This window comes from Physeter macrocephalus, chromosome 7, assembly GCF_002837175.3.
Source record: "Physeter macrocephalus isolate SW-GA chromosome 7, ASM283717v5, whole genome shotgun sequence".
Lineage (NCBI taxonomy): Eukaryota > Metazoa > Chordata > Mammalia > Artiodactyla > Physeteridae > Physeter > Physeter macrocephalus.
The window spans coordinates 142086396-142105482 of NC_041220.1; the positions used below are offsets into that span (position 1 = coordinate 142086396).

Sequence of the window (19087 nt, forward strand, 5' to 3'; positions counted from 1 at the left end):
GAGCGTGAGGTCAGGGATCCTGTTGTGGCCGAGACACTGGACTGGCCCCGGGGTTGGCCACTGCTCTTGCCTGTTTTCCCAGCCGCCTCAGCTGGACAGCTCTGGTCCCTGGGCGTGGGCAGGGCTGGGTCCAGCGAGGCAGCTCGTCCTGGACACAGGATGTGTTCCCACCTGCCCCGAGGTGGTGACTCCCCTTCTCTCGGCAGGTTCAGTGTGGACGAGGGCCTCACCTGGAGCACGCACAATTTCACCAGCACCTCCGTGTTTGTGGACGGGCTGCTGAGTGAGCCGGGGGACGAGACGCTGGTCATGACGTGAGTGCCCACGGGAGGTGGGCAGGCAGGTCAGAGCCGAACCCCAGGCGGGCCGTGGCGGAGGGCCACCGTGGGCCTTGCTGCTCTAGGCAGGTTCAACACTGACCCCCAGCCTTCCTCCCCATCCTCCTTGCTTTGACCTCCATCTTCACACCTGCTTCCTTATCTCTTACCATCTACTGTTTCCTCTCATCCTCAGCCACTGGGAAGTGGCCACTCTGTCCCTAGTCAGGGACATTTGTCACCTGCCCAGGATCACCTGCTGATGAGGGGTGGAACCAAGAGTCAAGGGTCAGCTCTGGATCACTGTCCATTTAACCTTTCAGATGTTGATGATGATGGTGGTGGTGGTGATGATCTTAATGTGATGATGGTGAGGATGGTGATGATGATGGTGATGATGATGGTGATGATGGTGATGATGATGGTGATGGTGGTGATGATGGTGATGATGATGATGCTGGTGATGATGATGCTGATGGTGATGGTGGTGATGATGATGATGGTGATGATGATGATGATGGTGAGATGATGGTGATGGTGGTGATGATGGTGATGATGCTGGTGATGATGATGATGATGGTGATGATGGTGATGATGATGATGGTGATGATGATGGTGATGGTGGTGATGATGGTGATGATGATGATGCTGGTGATGATGCTGCTGATGGTGATGGTGGTGATGATGATGATGGTGATGATGATGATGATGGTGATGGTGATGATGGTGATGCTTATGGTGATGATGGTGATGATGATGGTGATGGTGGTGATGGTGATGGTGATGATGGTGAAGATCATGATGGTGATGGTGATGATGATGATGATGGTGAGATGATGGTGATGGTGGTGATGATGGTGATGATGCTGGTGATGATGATGATGATGGTGATGATGGTGATGATGATGATGGTGATGATGATGGTGATGATGATGATGGTGATGGTGATGCTTATGGTGATGATGGTGATGATGATGGTGATGGTGGTGATGGTGATGGTGGTGATGGTGAAGATCATGATGGTGATGGTGATGATGATGATGATGGTGAAGATGATGATGATGATGGTGGTGATGATGATGGTGAGGATGGTGAGGATGATGATGGTGATGATGATGATGATCTTAACGTGATGATGGTGGTGATGATGGTGTTGATGATGGTGATGGTGGTGATGATGATGATTATGGTGGTGATGATGCTGATGATGGTGATGATGCTGGTGATGATGGTGATGATGGTGATGATGGTTATGTTGATGGTGGTGATGATGGTGATGATGATGCTGGTGATGATGATGATGATGGTGATGGTGGTGATGATGATGATGGTGATGATGATGATGATGGTGATGTGATGGTGATGATGGTGATGCTTATGGTGATGATGGTGATGATGGTGATGGTGGTGATGGTGATGATGGTGAAGATCATGATGGTGATGGTGATGATGATGGTGATGATGGTGATGATGGTGATGATGGTGATGGTGATGATGGTGGTGATGATGGTGGTGATGGTGATGATGGTGAAGATCATGATGGTGATGGTGATGATGATGGTGATGATGGTGATGATGGTGATGGTGATGATGGTGGTGATGATGGTGGTGATGGTGTTGATGATGGTGAGGATGATGGTGATGATGGTGATCATGATGGTGATCATGAAGGTGATGCTGACGGTGAGGGTGATAATGGTAGTGATGATTATTGACTATTGGCACCTGTGAAGAACTTGTAGGCACATGGCACAGAGAGGACCTAAGACCCAAACGGGCCAGTGAAGGGCCGATCCGGGCTGTGAGCCCAGCGCCTTGGCCCTGGCTTAGGTCAAGCGCATCCCTGTTCGGAGTGGCTCACAGCCCAGGGGCAGAGCCTGAGCAGGCGGGGATTGAAAAAGGCACACAGGGCTTGACTGTGCCCTGTGGCCCCGCTGGGGAGACCAGGCGCTCACCCAGAAACCACGAAATGAGGGTCCGCCTTTGGAAGCCTCCTTCCTGGGTGATTTTCCCGTCTAGGCACTTGTTCAGGCAGAGCCGATTCACAAGCTAGGGTGGGGCCCGAGACTCTGCATTTCTAACAGGGCCGCCGATGCTGTGCGTGCCTGGCTGCACTGGGCGCAGGAGGTCGGGCCCTGTGCACCCTGCTTGGCTTTTATTGATGACGCCTGTCCTGGGGAGAGCAGTGCCCCCCCAAATCCACGTCCACCCAGAACCTGTGGATGTGACCTTACTTGGGAACAGGGCCTTTGCCGACGTGCTTAGTTGAGATGAGGTCACACAGGAGGAGGGTGGGCCCTAATCCAATGATTCGTGTCTTATACGAAGAGGGTTAGGGTTAGATACACAGCCACAACGTCATGTGAAGACGTGGCAGAGGCCAGGGTGATGTGACCACAGCCCAGGCACGCCTGGAGCCCCAGGAGCTGGCAGAGGCAGGAAGGAGCCTCCCCTGGGGCCTGCAGAGGAAGCCCGCTCTGTGAACACCCACATTGCAGATTTCTGGTCTCCAGAACGGTGAGGAGATACGTTTCCATTGTTTGAAGCACGAGTTTGTGGAAATGAGTTAAAGTGGCCCCATGACTCTTCCCCTCATGACAGCCCAATGTAGGTCAGGGCCACTGACGCTGGGAGGGGACCCGGCACTTTGGACACCTCGGTCTCTGGTTGGCCTCCCAAGTTACTTCCTCTCTCCCCCCAGCAGACTTTGAGGAAGCTTCCAGAGGGCAGGGCTGGGTCTGAGTTCCCAGGAGCCCAGGAAGGCTCCTGCTGTAGCAGTAGGGAGTGAAAACAAGTAAGAGGTTCCCTTGCTCGCTCCCCGAGGATGGGGGAGGGGGCGGCGAGCTGCTTCCTTATATGGGGTGAGGGTGGAGGTGTGTCCTGGGCTCAGCCGGAGGGGTGGCTTAGGAGGTCTGCCCACCCCTTAGGTGGGGTTGAGTGCAGGGGGCGTGCTCAGCACCCTGCTTTTTGCTCCTGGCTCTTCAGAAGTGGCAGTTGCGTTTTTGGTCTTTTTGTATCTTCTTGTCCATAATTTGCCCCAACTGGGCATACACGCAGTTATTTTTCGTCCCTTATAGTTTCTTTGTATTTTGTGGCTCAAGGAGACGTTTGTCCAGGTGCCAGCACTGCAGCAAAGGGTCCCAGGTCCCAGGTCCCAGCCTATCTCAAGGCCAGCCCTTCTCCGGTCATTCCAGCTTGGCCTGCCACGTGCCACCCTCTGTCTGGGCACCAGGGACCCCAAGGACCCACAGAGCTGGTGGCCCAGGCAGACAGATCAAACATAACCAAGAGTGACATGGTTCCTCGATAATGTGAAGGATGCTGATACAACAGGGCCAGCCAGCCGAGGGGCTGGGGGCTGGAGGGTCGCTTTGGGGGTGGGGGGTGGTCAAGGAGTCTCGGAGCAGCTGACCTTTGAGTCGGGACTGAGCCAGTGAGACCACCAGGCCCAAGGACGAGCTGTGGGTACGGAAGGATGGATGCTTTTCCACGTGAGGATTTGAACAGTGCCCCAGCTCTGGCCCAGCCCTTCTGGAGCAGACGCGCCGGCTCCGTCCATTCCCAGCGGAGTGGCCGGCTGCTAGGACCCCTCACCCTGCCCGCTCGGCCTGGAGAGCGTGCCCAGGTCTGTGTGCCCAGCTGGAGTCATTGCCTGGGAGTGAGTCCCTGGTGAGAGAACAACTCACGCCCTCCTGTCTGCCCTTCCAGCTCACGATGGCTTTCACGCCCCTGCCCCGGCCGGCTCCCCGTCGCCTGTGAAGAGCCAGGTCCTCCCCCTTCTGAAGGCCCGAGGGGCCACTCGGATAAGCCCCCAGGGGTGCCTGGCCCCCAGCCCGAGGCCTGAACTGGAAGGAAACCGCCCAGTGTGGACATTCCCCCTCCGGGCCCGCCTCTGCCCTGGGGCTCCTGTGGGTGTTCATGTGAACGCCCCCTCGCCAGGCTCCTCTGGCTGCCTGGGATACGGGGGCTGGGAGCACAGCTCTGGTAAGCTCCCCCCCACGGGCCACCAGGGACCACAGCCGCCTGGGTGCCCACCGCCCAGGCTTCTGGGAACGGAAGATGGGAGCAAAGGGACGTGGAAACTGTAGTGCGGATTCCTTTCTCAGGACGTTTGAGACAGGAGAGCCATCTAAGTTCCTGCCAGACCTAAATCGGCTTCAGTGACCCCTCGAGGGGGCCTCCCCTGCCACCAGGACTGAGGCAGCCTAGCATCCTCCATCTTTCCCAGCATGGCCTCTTGCAACAAGTTCCGTAATGAAGCTTTATTGAGCACATACTATATGTTATGGGTCCTTTCTTTTTTTTTACGTTATCTCATTTTATTCTCATAGGAAATCTCCAGGGAGGATTTATTCCCCCTTCTTCTAGAAGTGCTAAAAATCTCAATAATTCTGCACCGAGGGAGTGGTGGGAAAGGGGGACCCCTCACATCAGCTCTGCATGGTTCCTGGAGAGCCAGATCTGGAAGGGGGACCCAGAGGCTGTCCTATAAAAACTGGGTCAGGAAGCATCACCTAATTCCCTAAACGCCCCACTTGTGCTTCTCCCTGGACACCTAGTTCCTCTCCTCCCTGGCCCTGGATTGAGTTAAATCCTTCAGGACGTCACGTATTTATGCACCCCTCGTGCTCTTGGAGGCTTCGGTCTGGGGTGGGCCGGGGAGGGAGGAAGACTCCAGCCTGGGCCGATGCAGGGCTCTCTGCCGTGTGGCGGCCGGGCTCAGCCTGGACCCTTTGTGGATGGACCAGTTTTCCAGGACCAGAGTCCACGGAGCAGAAGGGAAGCGTCAGGAACACCAGGCGAGATGGCTGGCCCGTGCTGGTTTTGCAGAGGTTGAACAAGTCAGCTGGGTCTGAGGCCTCAGCTTCCCCAGCTGAGAAACGGGAGCGCTTTCTACCCCAGAGCATTGACCTAGGAGCTTCAGGACGTCAAGCCCTTTGTCGCCGCCTCAGTGCTGGGTTTGGCCCCAGAAACAGCCCGGTTTTCAGCACTCACCAACAGATGGGGCATTTTATTCCTGGAACACTCTTGGCAGAATTCAGAGCCAGGTGCTATAACCTCAAGGTTTTTTTGGAAAAAGCATCAGAACTGTTCCTACAGGCCTCCTCCTTCACTGCGCCACATCATCAGATCACTTTCAAATTCCAGCTGACACAGAAATAATTCAGACTCTGAAAGAGGGAACATACTGGCACGTTAGAATAAAGGTTCATCTCTCCAGATGGCTGGAAGCTCTCGCATTCAGGTCTAGCATCCTCTCCACTCCCCCTACTTCCCTTCCTGTCTCTCTCCTTCTCTCCCTCTCTCTGTGTCTCTCTGTCTCTCCCTCCCGTCCCCATCCTCTGCCTCTCTGCCTCTCTCTCTCTATCCCCCGCTGTCCTATGTCCTGCACAGTTGAGAGCATTTCCCCAGGTGGTTCTTTATCCAAATCTGCCCAAAGGTCACGTCCAAGCTGACCGTAGTCTCCTTTGGGGACGTTTCCCTCAGCTTGGATCACCCTTGCTCACCTTCCCGTCCCCACCAGCACAGCCTCAGAGGGGCGAGGGCCCCCCAGGCCCTGCGGGGGCGATAGTGGGGCTCCCAGATCCTCCCCGGGCTGCACTAGGGAGTGAGCTGTTTGCAGGGCGGGCGTGGAGCTCCTCCTTCACCTGCAGAGGCTGGCCCACAGTTTGCTTATTCATCGTGAAGCAATAAATAGCCTCCCTCTGGCATCTCCTTCCTAAAACTCAGAATCAGCCGGATGACAGATATTTCTTGAAGTATCAGCTGAGCTTTTCGGCTTCATGAAAGGCAGAACTTCAAAGACACGGAGGGGATTAGTTAGGTCAAGCAAGCCAGCCTCTTTTCAGGGGCTTCCCCGGCGGGGCCTGTGCCGCCAGCCTGGGGGGCTGCGCGGTGGTCACGCTCAGGCCAGTGCGTGTTTCCCGGACAAAGCATCTCAGCCCCGTGGTCGCCAACCCGGGGGCCAACCCTGGCTGCCCCGGGAGGTGGGCGACTGCCGTGCCATCCTGAGGGGGGTCCCTTGCCTCAGTCTCCTCGTCCGTAAGGTGGGAGTGTTAACAGTACGTTCCGCACGGGGTTGGTGAGGAGGAGAGGATGCGAGGGCGAGGGTGTAGCAGGTACAGAGTACAGGCCAGCAGTTACTGCTGCTGTCATCACCTCCATTATTACGTGGCTTCCAGAAGAGCAAGAGACGCAGCTCAGGCTGTGTGAGGACCCGGAAATTGTCCCTTAGAGACGTCCCTTCAGGGAGCCAAGGCCCTCTCGTTCTCAGTAACCAACCCAGCAGGCTTCGCTTGGGAGAAGGGGACACGTGACAAAGAAAATCCCCACGTGGCGACACTCCCAGGGCGAGGGCTGTCCGTGTCAGGATGGGAGTCGGACAGAGGACCGGCACGACACCGTCACACCTTCACGGCCACAGCCACCAGCATCCGGGCCTCCTACGACCTCGCCGTCGGAAACAGCGCCTGCGGGAGCAGCTGGGCCCGGCGGAGGAGAAGCGGGCCGTTCGGCCCCTGCTGGGCCATGTCCATCCAGCATCAGGAGAGGCCCCGGGCTGCGAAACGGCGGCGGGGGCTCCAACTTGCACCTCGGGCAGGAGAAAAGCAGAAGGGATTATTCACGGCCAAACACGAGCGGGCGAGAGGCCAGGGCTGGAAGGAGGGTGTCTCCAGACACCAGGGCTGCTGGCGATCAGGGAGGGAGCGTGATCTCAGAGCCCAGGACGGGGGCACGGAGAGGCGGACCACAGAGGCAGGTCCAGGCCGAGACGGAGGGAGGCTCCGGGGCTGCTCGGATCAGAGGAGGCCCCTGCAGAGGCTCGGGGTCTTGTCTGTAAAATAAAGATCCTGGTATCTGCTTGGGGGGACTGTTCTGGGCGGTAGAGGTCATGTGTGTGCACGTGAGGATGTGTGAGCATGTGCGTGTGCACGGGTGCATGTGCACAAGTGAGTGTGTGTTGTGCATATGTGTGTATAAATCTCCTACTAAGCGCCAAGCGTCCTACACAAACCATTGCTAATCCACCATCGATCCTGAAAGGCCAGTGTTATTGTCCCCATTTTAAAGCCAAGGAAACTGAGGCACAGAGAGGAATGGACCTGCCCAAGGTCACAGACATAGTAAATGGGTGTCAGCCCAGGCCTACCTGGCTCAGAGGTGCCCTATGGAGCCAAAACTCCAAAACTCCTCTTCAAATATCAGCCTCAGACATTCAGAGCCAGCCATCATATCCCCCAGAAAACACTCCAAGAGCCTTCTCAACTACACTCTCCTAGAACGGGGTCTGCACCCTTTCAGACCATGACTGGCTTCCCCCAAGCATCCGGCTCCTGTCGGTGTGCGTGGAAGGGGACCAAGACCAGAGAGGGTGCTTCACCTCCTCCATCCAGATGCTTGATGGCCTGGGTGCTATAGGGTGGACTGGAGGAGGACCAGGGAAGTACAGGCTGGACCCCTCTGCTGTGGTGGTATTTGGAGCCCAAGTGTGAGGTGTTGGAGGATCAGGTGGAAATCCCTTAAGCAGCAGCCTCCCCAGAGAGCGAGGGGTCTGGGTACATGTGGGCACTCAACAAATGCCTGCTGAGGGAGAAGAAATGGAACGAACAAGCTGTGTGACCTTGAGCAAGTTACTCAACCTCTCTGTGCCTCGGTTTTCCTTTCTGTAGAGTGGGCTGTGGTGAGGATTAGACCAGCTAGCATACACGGGGCTCCCAGCACACTGCCTGTGCTCCGCAGACCACTGGCTTTTGCGGGAGCCCCCGTGGTGCCCCGTCCCCTGCTTCCTCCACCCACCGAGGCCGGGGCCGCGCAGCAAGGACCACACTGAGATCCTTTCCACCCCGTCGCTCTGAGCCGGTGTGATGACTCGTTACTTCTCTTTGGATTGTCGGTTCTGCTTGGGCTGAAAAGGCTGTGGCCCGGCTAGGCGGAGCCGGCTTTCTGCAGCGCAGGCCTCCTGGAGCGGTCAGGTGGGCAGAAAGGCGAGGAGAAGCCAGAGAGCACAGGACGCAGACACCTGACCACGAATCAGTCTGCAAAACAATTCTGCAGGGGCTAGCATGGGGGCTGCGGGAGGCTCCAGGCTCCTGACCCTACCGTGCGGGCTTCCTCGTCCGTCGGGGGGCCAGGTGGGGTGACCCGCGCCAGCGCCATCAACGAGCCATACGTTACATGTGATGCCTGTGGGAATACTAAGGCCGACGCCCAAATGCTCGTGGCCAGCCGGGCCCGGGGCAGGTGCCTGGTCCCGGGGCAGCCCAGCGGGGCCCGCCGTGCAGGTGGGAACAGAGGCCCGCAGGGGAAGCGCTGGGCACCTGGGGGACGGCCCGGACTAAGGTGGTTTCCCGCCCCTCCCCCGCCCCTCCCCAGCGTCTTCGGCCACATCAGCTTCCGCTCGGACTGGGAGCTGGTCAAGGTGGACTTCCGGCCCTGGTTCTCCAGGCCGTGCAGCGAGGAGGATTACAGCTCCTGGGACCTCACCGACCTGCAGGTGGGCCTGGCGCGGGCTGGGGGTGGGCACCACGCAGGGCCCTCTGCCGGACGGAGCCCCCGTCCCGCGGCACCGCGGGCCTCCCTCTCGTGCGCGGTCCTTCTTGGGGTGCTCCGGCCCCCTCTGGGGCCTGGGGCTGCAGGCATACTCAGGGCAACAGGCGCACAGGGCCGCAGCCAGCCTGGAGACGGGCGTGCTCCGGGTCCGCGAGCTTTCGGAGCGAGGGGAGGTAACAGGGCATGCGTGTCGTATATTAGGTGACACCCCAGTGGGTCTGGGGCAGCCCCACCCCATAATCTCAAGCACATACATGTTTCTACAGCAACATGTGTCAGATTCACACGGAGAGGAATAAATGAGGACGCGAAATGGCCTCTCAGTGCAGTTCAGAGCAGGCGGTGTGGCCGCAGGACAGGATTTCAGAGCGAGGGGGGCTCTGGAATTGCTGGGGCACCCGGCGCCACGGCTCCCGTTCACACAGGTGTGGCCTCTTCTGCTCATCGGCTGAGGACCTACTGTGTGTCCTGGAGGCTGCGGCTCAGCCCCGCTGCCCAGGGCCCGCCTGGCACCCTCGGGCCGGAGGAGCGAATGCAAGGGGCCTCTTCCAGCAGCCCTGCCACCCCCCAGGGCCCAGGCGGGGCCTGCACACAGTGGAAGCTCAGTGAACGCGAGGGCGGGTGGCGTGGGAGCCGGCTGCCCTAGGTGGGCCTCAGGCGCGCACAGCCCTCCCCCGGGCCCCGGTTTCCCGGCCCCCACGGCCGATGCAGAGCGGCCCCTCACCCCGGCCTTCCTGCACAGGGCGACCGCTGCGTGCTGGGCCAGCAGAGGAGCTTCCGGAGGAGGAAGCCCGCGTCCTGGTGCATCAAGGGTCGGAGCTTCACGGCGGCGCTCTCGGCCCGCGCGTGCCGGTGCCGCGACTCGGACTTCCTCTGGTGAGGCTCCCGCTCCGCCACGGGCCCCTGGGGCTGCCCGAGTAGCCTGGCGACCCGGCAGCCGCCGTCCCCGCAGGTGATGCCGGGGGGGGGGGTCTCAAGAGTCACGCTCCAGCACTTCCCCCTTACTCTGTGCCTTAGGACCCGGCCACTGCGTCCAGCCCACATTAAAGAACTCGTGGGCCTCGTTGCAAAGCCAGTGCACGCGGCACTGCTCACAGGCGGGAGGGGAAACTGAGGAACAGGGAGGGCATCCCGGGCGCCGGCTGTACCCCCAGCCCCTTCTCTTCTGTCCGGAGACTCCGCCGAAAGCCCCCTGACCGCTCCCCCGCCGCCGCTCAAGGACTCCCGTGGCCGCCTGCTGCCCACAGGAGGATGTCCGAGCTCTGGAACCTGCCCCCCTCCCCAGCCATCCTCACCCCTCTCCGTCAGCCACCTTCACCACTGTCTCCCTGCACCAGTGTTGAAGGGCCCGGTCCCTGCCTGCAGTGCCCTTCCCCCGCTCTTCCCCTGACTGCCTCTTGACCTTCCATTGAGATTCAGCCCACCTCCTCCAGGCAGCCCTCCAGGACAACCAGGCTGGGCTCAGCGCTCTCCTGTGATTTGCTGGAATCCCCTTTGCATCCCTTCTCACCTGGAACGGAACTGTCGGCCTTCAGTCCTGTCTTCCCTCTGGGACAGGGCCCTGTGGATCCGCTTCTGGGTCCTCAGCATGAGGCCCCTGACCCACGCTGTCTCCTGACGGCCGTTTTTCCCTCCTCCCAGTGACTACGGATTTGAGCGCGCCCCCTCCTCCGAATCCGACGCCGACAAGTGCTTTGCCAACTTCTGGTTTAACCCCCTGTCCCCCCCGGACGACTGTGTCCTGGGCCAGACCTACACCAGCAGTCTCGGGTGAGTAGCACGGGGCAGAACCAGGGTGACCCATTGCCTTCCTGCCTGGTGCCCATGGCTCCCCGCAGGGAGTCGGGGAAAGAGAAGTCGGGGCTGAATGCCCTGTGTGCCGGGGCTCCCGAGTCACCCCAGGCACTGAGCCCTCGGGGCTCTCCAATCAGAGCCCGTGTGGGTCAGCGTCAGGGAGAAGAGGTGCCTTGAGCTGGCTCCGAACAGAGAACAACAGGCAGAGAAGGTCCAAGGGCTTTGTAGCTCACACCTGCTGCAGAGGCTGAGCCCTGCCGGAGAAGTAACAGCCCTCGCCTGGTCCTTCCGAGCCCCTGCAGTGCTGGGACCCTTCCCCATTTACCAACACTGAGTGAGGCAGGCCTGAGCTGGGCCGGAGGGGCTCACTCTCCCTTTAGGTCTCAGCTTGAATGATGCCTCCTCCAGGAAGGCTTCCCTGACTCACCCTGGGCCCTGAGCTTACCCTGTGAGGGCCCATATCGCAGTTATTGTCACACGCACCCAGTCGTCCCCCCGACTGGACGGTAAGCTCCACGACACGTAGCGGGTCCCTCGGTGTGTGGTGTGGCGGACACACGCTGTACGTGAGGGTTAACTGCTCCACAGGTGTGAGCCGTTATGACACTTTTCCTCCACCAGAGGCTGACCATGTTGCGTGTCAAGGATGAACGTCATATAAAAATGTTAGGTGAGGACTTCCCTGGTGGTGCAGCGGTTGAGAGTCCGCCTGCCGATGCAGGGAACGCGGGTTCGTGCCCCGGTCCGGGAAGATCCCACGTGCCGCGGAGCGGCTGGGCCCGTGAGCCGTGGCCGCTGGGCCTGTGCGTCCGGAGCCTGTGCTCCGCAACGGGAGAGACCACGACAGTGAGAGGCCCGCGTACCGCATAAAAAAAAAAGTTAGGCGTGTAAAGGCTGTGAACCTGCCGCTCCAGAGGCCCTAAACAAGCTTTATCTAAAAGTCTCTGCTTCCCTTTGGGGAAGTTTTGAGAGGGAGTAAACCGCCTATGGACTTCTTAGAAAATCCTCATTGCTGCCCCTGGGGATGGGGAAGGGCAAAGCCCGAGAAGAAAGAAGCTGAAGCAGAAAAGCGGTCTTGGACCTCAGCGGCATAAATTCCATCATCCAGTCATCCGTCCACCCACCCATCCACCATCCATCCATCCATCCATCCATCCATCCATCTATTTATTCTTGCCCTCACTCACCCATCATCCATCCATCCCTCCCTCCCTCAGGGAGCCACCGCAGCTGCTCCAGGGCACCCACCAGGGCTTGGCAAGCAGGAACTCTTGTCTGAAATGGCAGAGCCAGGACCCATATCAAGGGCAGAGGTCTTCATTTCATACCATCTGCACACTCTGGGTGCCAAGGGGCTGCGGCTGGGTAGCTCGTAGGGAGCGTATTTTCTTCCAAACGAATCACATGCGTCTTTGCATGATAAACTTCTGAACGTTCATTCAGCGGCAGAGCCGTGAGGGCAGGCGGGGCACCAGGCACAGGAGGTGGGCAGATCCAGGCACTTTGGCAGTAATGTGAGTTTTGCAGACCCAGAATCCCGGTGTCGCCCGAGGGAGCATCACAAGTGGCAAGTCTGAAGATGCCACCCGAGCAGTGGTTTTCCCGTCGCCTCCTAAATGTTTACTAGAGCCCATCGGGCTCTGCCCACCAGCCCCTCCCCACTCTCATCCCACACCTGCTGCCCACTCTGGGCTTTGGCTCCCCCCCCCACCACCACCACAGGGCCTTTGCACATGCTGCTCCTGCTGCCCAGGAGGCTCTTCCCTCTCCTGTTCACCCTTCTGGTCTTAGCTGAAGCCCCTTTCTCGGGGACCAGATTCCCAGGTGCTGCCCCTCCCCAGCACCTGTCCCAGCTGCGATGTTGCCTTGATGTGGGCGATGGTTTGGTGAGGGCTCCCTCCCTCACTAGACAGTCCTCTCCGCAAGGGCAGGGCTGTGAGTGATGGCCTCGTACCCCAGCACCTGGCACGTGGCAGATGCTCGGTAAATTGGTGCTGTGTGAATGAGCTGGTGAATCGGGTGTCATCTGGTCCCACTCTCTTGACGTAATAGGGAGAGGAGCCCCCTGGGCGCACGTTTGCTCACGCGGTAAGGCCCGGCCCCCCCCGCCCCCGGCACTCTGTCCTCCCAGGACCGTATTGCCCAGCAAAGCCACGAAATTCCGACTGACTCCTTCAATCCTCCCCTCAGCAACAACAGCTGTCACCATTATTGTAAGAATACGAGCAGACCAAGGAAACGTCCAGTGGCGGAAGCGGGTCGCGCCAGTACTGGTCCCCTGAGCCTCAGCCTTCCCATCTCCAAAATGGGGCAGAAATAGCAGACAGGTGGAGTCGGGGAAAGGGAGGGAGCTGAGGGCTGGAGTTCGCCAAGCCAGGAGCCACCTGTCGGGCGCCACGCAGGTCCGCGCCTGTCTGACCCGCTGTCTGGCCGCAGGTACCGCAAGGTGGTGTCCGACGTGTGCGAGGGGGGCGTGGACCCGCAGCAGAGCCCGGCGCCGCTGCAGTGCCCCCTCCTGCCGCCGCGGGGCCTGCAGCTCCGCATCCGCGGCGAGGCGGTGGCCGTGCGGCCCGGCGAGGACGTGCTGTTCGTGGTGCGGCAGGAACAGGTGAGGCGCCGCTTCCGCCGGGCACACGGGGCGCCGGGCGCCGCTCGCTCCGCCTCCACGTCGCTCGGGGCCGCGCCTTCGGACCGGCGGCTCCCGAGCTGCGGGAGGGGCGAGCGGCCCGGGGGCCCCTTCCCACCTTCCCGGGTCCGGACCAGCACCGAAACAATGACACAGAAAACTCTGGAAGAGAGGGCAGAGGCAGGGAGGGAACGTGCTGCAGGCACAGGCCCGGGGGGCGTGGCTTCAGACGTCTGTGTGTGTGTGTGTGTGTCTGTGTGTGTGTGTGTGTGTGTGTGTCTGTGTGTGTGTGTCTTTGTGTGTGTGTGTGTGTGTGTCTGTGTGCTCACCGCGCGGTGACGTCACATTTCTGCCTTCCCGTGGGCGGCCGTAAAACTTTCTGAACCTCTCATTATACTGAGTTAGTTAATTTTGGAATCATAAGAAAAGCTGGAAGTTTGTTTTATTTAATGTAAAAGTAAATAAATAAATGCAATGATGCAAACCAAAAAACAAAACAAAAAAAACCCACCGTTACTTATAATCTCATAACCAAATTCCGTAATAGATGATGGATAGATGGATAGGTAAATGGAGAGATAGATATCGACGATAAAGAGATATAGATAGATGATAGATTGATTGATAGATAATGGATAGACATAGCTACAAATACAGTTGGATGGATATAGAAATATTTCGTGTCTGTATATATATATATATACACACATATATACATACACACAAATATATATATACACATACCTATATATAAATATATAAATTTCCTCACACATACATACATACACACAAATATATATATACACATACCTATATATAAATATATAAATTTCCTCCCCGTCTCCTAGTCTTTCTTTTTTTTTCTTTAGCACAAGTGTTACATTTTTTTCTGATTTTAGAAACAGTATATACTCATTGTAGAACGTTGGAAAACCACATTAAAAACATAAGAATATGTCACCAAAAATCCTGTTCTCCTAAGTTAGCCACTGTTAATTTTTTTTATTTCCTTCTAGTCTATTTAAACTAATACGCAGCATGCTTATTTTTCTGATTATAGAAGTAACAAATGCTCATTGTAGAACGTTCAAAAGCAGAAATTAGAAAAACTTACAAACGTGCAAGAAATTCAAAATGACAGAAAAGCACAAAGGGGAGGTCAGAACCCCCGTTCCCACCCCAGGGTCCCAGCCTCTCCCGGCGCATGAATCTCTGGCGCATTTGGGTCTTCGGTTAACAAATGTGTAGCGTGAAATGAGTGGGGCTTTGTAACTGCATGTGCTTCGTTTAGAAGATGTCCTTCACAATGTGCCCAGGTGGGGCAGGGTGAAGCTGACAGAAGTCTTTGATGTTGGAAAGCGGGGGCTCTGGTCCAGAGCAAAGAGCTGTGCTCGTGGGCACCCGTGTGTCATCCCTCCCCGTGCCTAAGGGCTGTGCTCCCATCAGCCGGCTTTGTAGCTGGGGACACCCAGCCTCAGACAGGTGCAGCCACTCACCTGAGGCCACACAGTAACAGTGAGAGAGCTGGCGTTGGGTCCAGGCCTGTGGCTCCGTGTGGACAGTGCCTGGTTCACGGCCCCCAGAAATGACCTGATCCTGGGGTGGCCTCCCCTTCCCGCCTGTCTCCGTCCCCGTGATGACTGAGCCCGGTCCTGAGGGTCACGCTGCAGCCTCGGGCAGCCCTGGGGTGGTGGGGGACTCTGTTCACAGCAGAGGAGGACGCAGCCCCCTGCCCGGCTTGGGACCACCCGGACCCTCAGAGGGGACCCAGCTGCCTCCCGGAGCTCCAGGACAGATTTGCAAGAAAAACGGCCGCCTGCTGCCCCCTAGAGCCTGGAGTCCCAGCAGCTAAGTCACACGTGCGGTGATCCATCCAGAGCCAGGACAGGATCCGCCTGGCAACCCACCGCCCCAGCGGGCTGGCACTCTCGGCTGCAGCAGGCGGAGGTGAGGGGGCAACAGAAAGATGCTCTTGGGAGAGAGAGTCCAGTGCACCCCGCTGTCCAGAGGAGGCCGCTGGCTCCCGCGTCGGAGCCTTGGGAAGGAGTGGGTGCAGGGTTGAGGTGGGTACACACACTGTCGCACACTCCTCCTCACACACACGGACACTCACACACACACACGCGCGTTCACGCATTCACATTCCTAACACAACCACAGGCGCACACACCCAGCCCAGGTGGGGAGACAGCGCTGCATTTAGGGGGATCCAAGTTCTGTAAATATTTAAGCACTGAAAATAAATCTGATGGAGGGCCCAGAAACAGACCCACACAAGCAGGCCCGGCTGATTTTGGCCCAGGAGCAAAAGCATCTCAGCGGAGGGAGGCTGGGCTTCAGCGCATGAAGAGCCGGTAAAAATGAACCTCACACCTCATGCAGAATCACCCCAAGGTGGATCACAGACTTAAATGGAAAATGGAAAACTCTAAACCTTTTAGAAAAAAGACAGAGGAAAACAGCCGGAACCTAGGGCTAGGCAGAGAGTTCTCAGACTTGACACCACAAGCCCCACCCATGAAGGAAATCTGATAAATTGGACTTTGTCAAAATGCGACCTTTTGCTCTGCGACAGACCCTAAGGAGACCAAGAGGCAGCCACAGAAGAAAATATTTACAAACCACATCCAACAAGGACTAGTGCCCAGAACACATGAAGAACACTCAGAACTCAACAGTAAGAAGACAGTCCAGTCAGAAAACGGGCAAAAGACCTGGAGAGACGTTTCACTGAAGAGGATGTACAGATGGAAAGTAAGCACACGAAACCAGTTCACCATCGTTAGCCATCAGGGAAATGCAAGTCAAACCCTCAAAGAGGTATCACTGCACACCTAGGGGAATGGCTAAACGGAAAAATAGTGGCACCACCAAAGGCAGGGAGGATGCAGAGGAACGGGATCCCTCCTACACGGCTGATGGGAACGTAAACTTTATAGCCGTTCCGGAAAAGCTGCTCGTTTCTTTAAAAGCTAAACATGCAGCTACCATAGGAATCAGCAATTACACTCCTGAGAAATAAAGACTTACATTCACAGGGAAACCTGTACATCAAGGTTCACAGCAGCTTTATTCATAACAGCCAGAATCTGCAGACAACCAGATGTCCTGGATGGACAAGTGGCTAACACACGGTGGCGCGTCCGTCCCGTGGGTGGTACTCCGAAATAAAAAGGAACAGACCACACACCACAGGCTGGGTGAATCTCCGGAGATCTATACTGGATGCAAAAGCTAATCGCAGTGACTCCATACTTTCTGATTTCATTTATAGAACATTCTCAAAATGACAAAATTACAGAAACGGAGAACAGGTTCTAATCCCATGGAGTCAGGGATGTGATGGAAGGGCGGGTAGGGCTGTGACAGGGCAGCGGGAGGGACCCCAGTGGTGACTGAATCAGCGTGGATTCCCTATTTGTGGTGTCGGTGGTCCGCAGGATGTTGGCACAGGGGGAACTGGGTACCAGGGACATGGCGCTCTCTGTATTATCCGTTACAATCACATGTGAATTGGCAGTTGGCTCAGCATGAAACATCTGAATGTTTTTGAAGCACTCAGTAATAAACACACACACATCTGCCTGGAAACACCATGGTGTGGGTGGCGGGTGTTGCAGTGACGTTACCGTTTTTCCTTTGTAGCTCCTTCGCTTTGCCTTTTGTATTCTCTCCTTGTCCTACATTGATGCTGTATTACTTTCCTGATTATGACGAGGTGTTTTAAACAAGGAAATGTTTCAATAGTTAAACTTGCCCCTGTCTTAGTTGCTTGCAGGCAGGACTCAGGGTCCCCGGGAGGGGGTGGCACCTGCCCATCAAAGCCGCAGGTCCCGACTCAGCCAGAAGCACCTTCCTCTCCCAGGATGCAATACAGGGAACCCCTCCCTCTCGGAACAAATCGGACTTGAGACACCCGGCCCCCATGAGACTGCCTTTAAACCGAGAGAGCACCGGCCCGTGGGCCAGCCTGCGGGTTCTGGGCTCACAGAGCCTCGGTCTTCCAACCTGTAAAATGGGGATAATAGAACGTACTCGTATAAGGTCCCTGAGGCCATCACAACAGTGGCCACAGACTGGGTGGCTTGAAACAACACACATTTCTCCTCTCACAGTTTTGGAGGCTAGAAGTCCAAAATCGAAGTGTCGGCAGGGCTGGGCTCCCTGTGGAGGATCTTTCCTTGTCTCTGCAGCTTCTGGGGGCTCCAGGCATCCCTGGGCTGTGGCCGCATTCCCTCCAGCCTGTCTTCACATGGCTTCCCCTGTGTCTCAAATCCCCTTCCTTTTTCTTATAAAGACCCCAGTCATTGGATTTAGGTCCTGTTCTAATCCGGTGTGACCTCACCTTAACTAATTACGTCTGCAAACACCCTATTTTCAAATAAGGTACATTCTGAGGGTTCAAGTGGACTGAATCGGATCGGGGGCAGGGATGGACACTATTACACCATATTTGTGAAGAAAGTTAGATGAACATAATTTACTTAAAAGTATCCTATCAAGTTTTAAGGTTTGGCAGGTGTAAAATAAGAGGATTGCTAAACAGGTAGTGATGATCCTGCTTCGTTCTTGATCACTAGGAAATGGTTTTCTGGGTGTTCCTGCAGCAGGGGGAGGGGTGGCAGGAAGGGACGATGCGGGGTGGGGGGAGGGAGGGAGAACATGAGACCTAATATGAGAACTTCTTGCCAGAAAGTTGAAAAGGTTATTGTTTCCTTCCCTCAATTTCCTCCCCACGACTCTATGAGGAAAATACGGTTATTGGAAGGATAAGGCTCGTGGTGGGGAGTATACGGCTGATTGGACAGCTTGTGTGGGTGGGGAAACGCCTGGAAGAGGCAGCAGTGTGTGGAAGCCCCTTCCTGCACAGAGCCCGTGCGTACAAGCATCTCTCCTGGCACCGCATAGAGTGAGATAAAAGAAAAATGCAGGAATCGCAGCATCAGAGAGGGAAAAGTAATGTTTTCTTAATTTCCTGGGAGATTAAGAGTCTTCCTACACACACATATCTTCCTAGACATGTTACTGAAACGGTCCGGCATGTGCTAGGCCCCTTCCCGCCCTCCCGGCTCCTGGCTGAGGCCTCGGTGGGCCTCCCTGGCCCCTATCCCCACCCCTGCACTGCCTCCCTGCCCTCACCCATGGGCCCTGACCCCTCTCCCTCTCTGCAGCTGGGTGATCTTTCTAATGCAAACCTAGCCCTGGCCCCTGCTTCCACCTACCTCCTACAGCTCTCAGCCCAGCCCTCCAGGCTGGGAGCCCCAAGCCCACTCCTAAGTGGCCCTGTGGTGTTTCCTGCAGGGTGATGTCCTGACCACCAAGTACCAGGTGGACCTGGGGGACGGCTTCAAAGCCATGTACGTGAACCTCACATTGACCGGGGAGCCCATCCGGCACCGCTATGAGAGCCCTGGCGTCTACCGCGTGTCCGTCAGGGCGGAGAACGTGGCGGGACACGACGAAGCAGTGCTGTTTGTCCAGGTCAACTGTAAGTCCGTCGTCCCTTTGAGGCCAAGTGGCTCTCCCTGTGACAGAGACCTGGTTCTTGGGGAAGCACAGGGAGCCCAAGGGGAAGGAGGCAGGCAGGCTGGGCTCGAGTCCACACCCATGGTGGTCTGTGCAGGAGTGGGGATGGTGGTGGTGGTGGTGGTGGTGATGGTGGTGGTGGTGATGGTGGTGGTGATGGTGATGGTGGTGGTGGTGGTGGTGGTGGTGGTGGTAGTGATGGTGATGATGGTGATGAGGATAGAGATGATGGTGGTGATGGTGGTGATGGTGGTGGTGATGGTGGTGATAGCTC

The 19087-nt window shown here is 57.0% G+C and overlaps 1 protein-coding gene across 1 annotated transcript in view; it reads left to right on the forward strand.

The window, feature by feature from the left end:
- Nucleotides 1-19087, forward strand: part of SORCS2 (sortilin related VPS10 domain containing receptor 2) — a 97177-nt gene that overhangs the window by 63626 nt on the left and 14464 nt on the right. Inside the window, exons 12-17 of the mRNA XM_028492572.1 lie at nt 207-314; nt 8691-8811; nt 9610-9743; nt 10509-10637; nt 13098-13269; nt 18589-18775. Of these exons, the coding sequence (XP_028348373.1) occupies nt 207-314; nt 8691-8811; nt 9610-9743; nt 10509-10637; nt 13098-13269; nt 18589-18775 (851 nt within the window). The remainder of the gene's footprint in view (nt 1-206; nt 315-8690; nt 8812-9609; nt 9744-10508; nt 10638-13097; nt 13270-18588; nt 18776-19087) is intronic.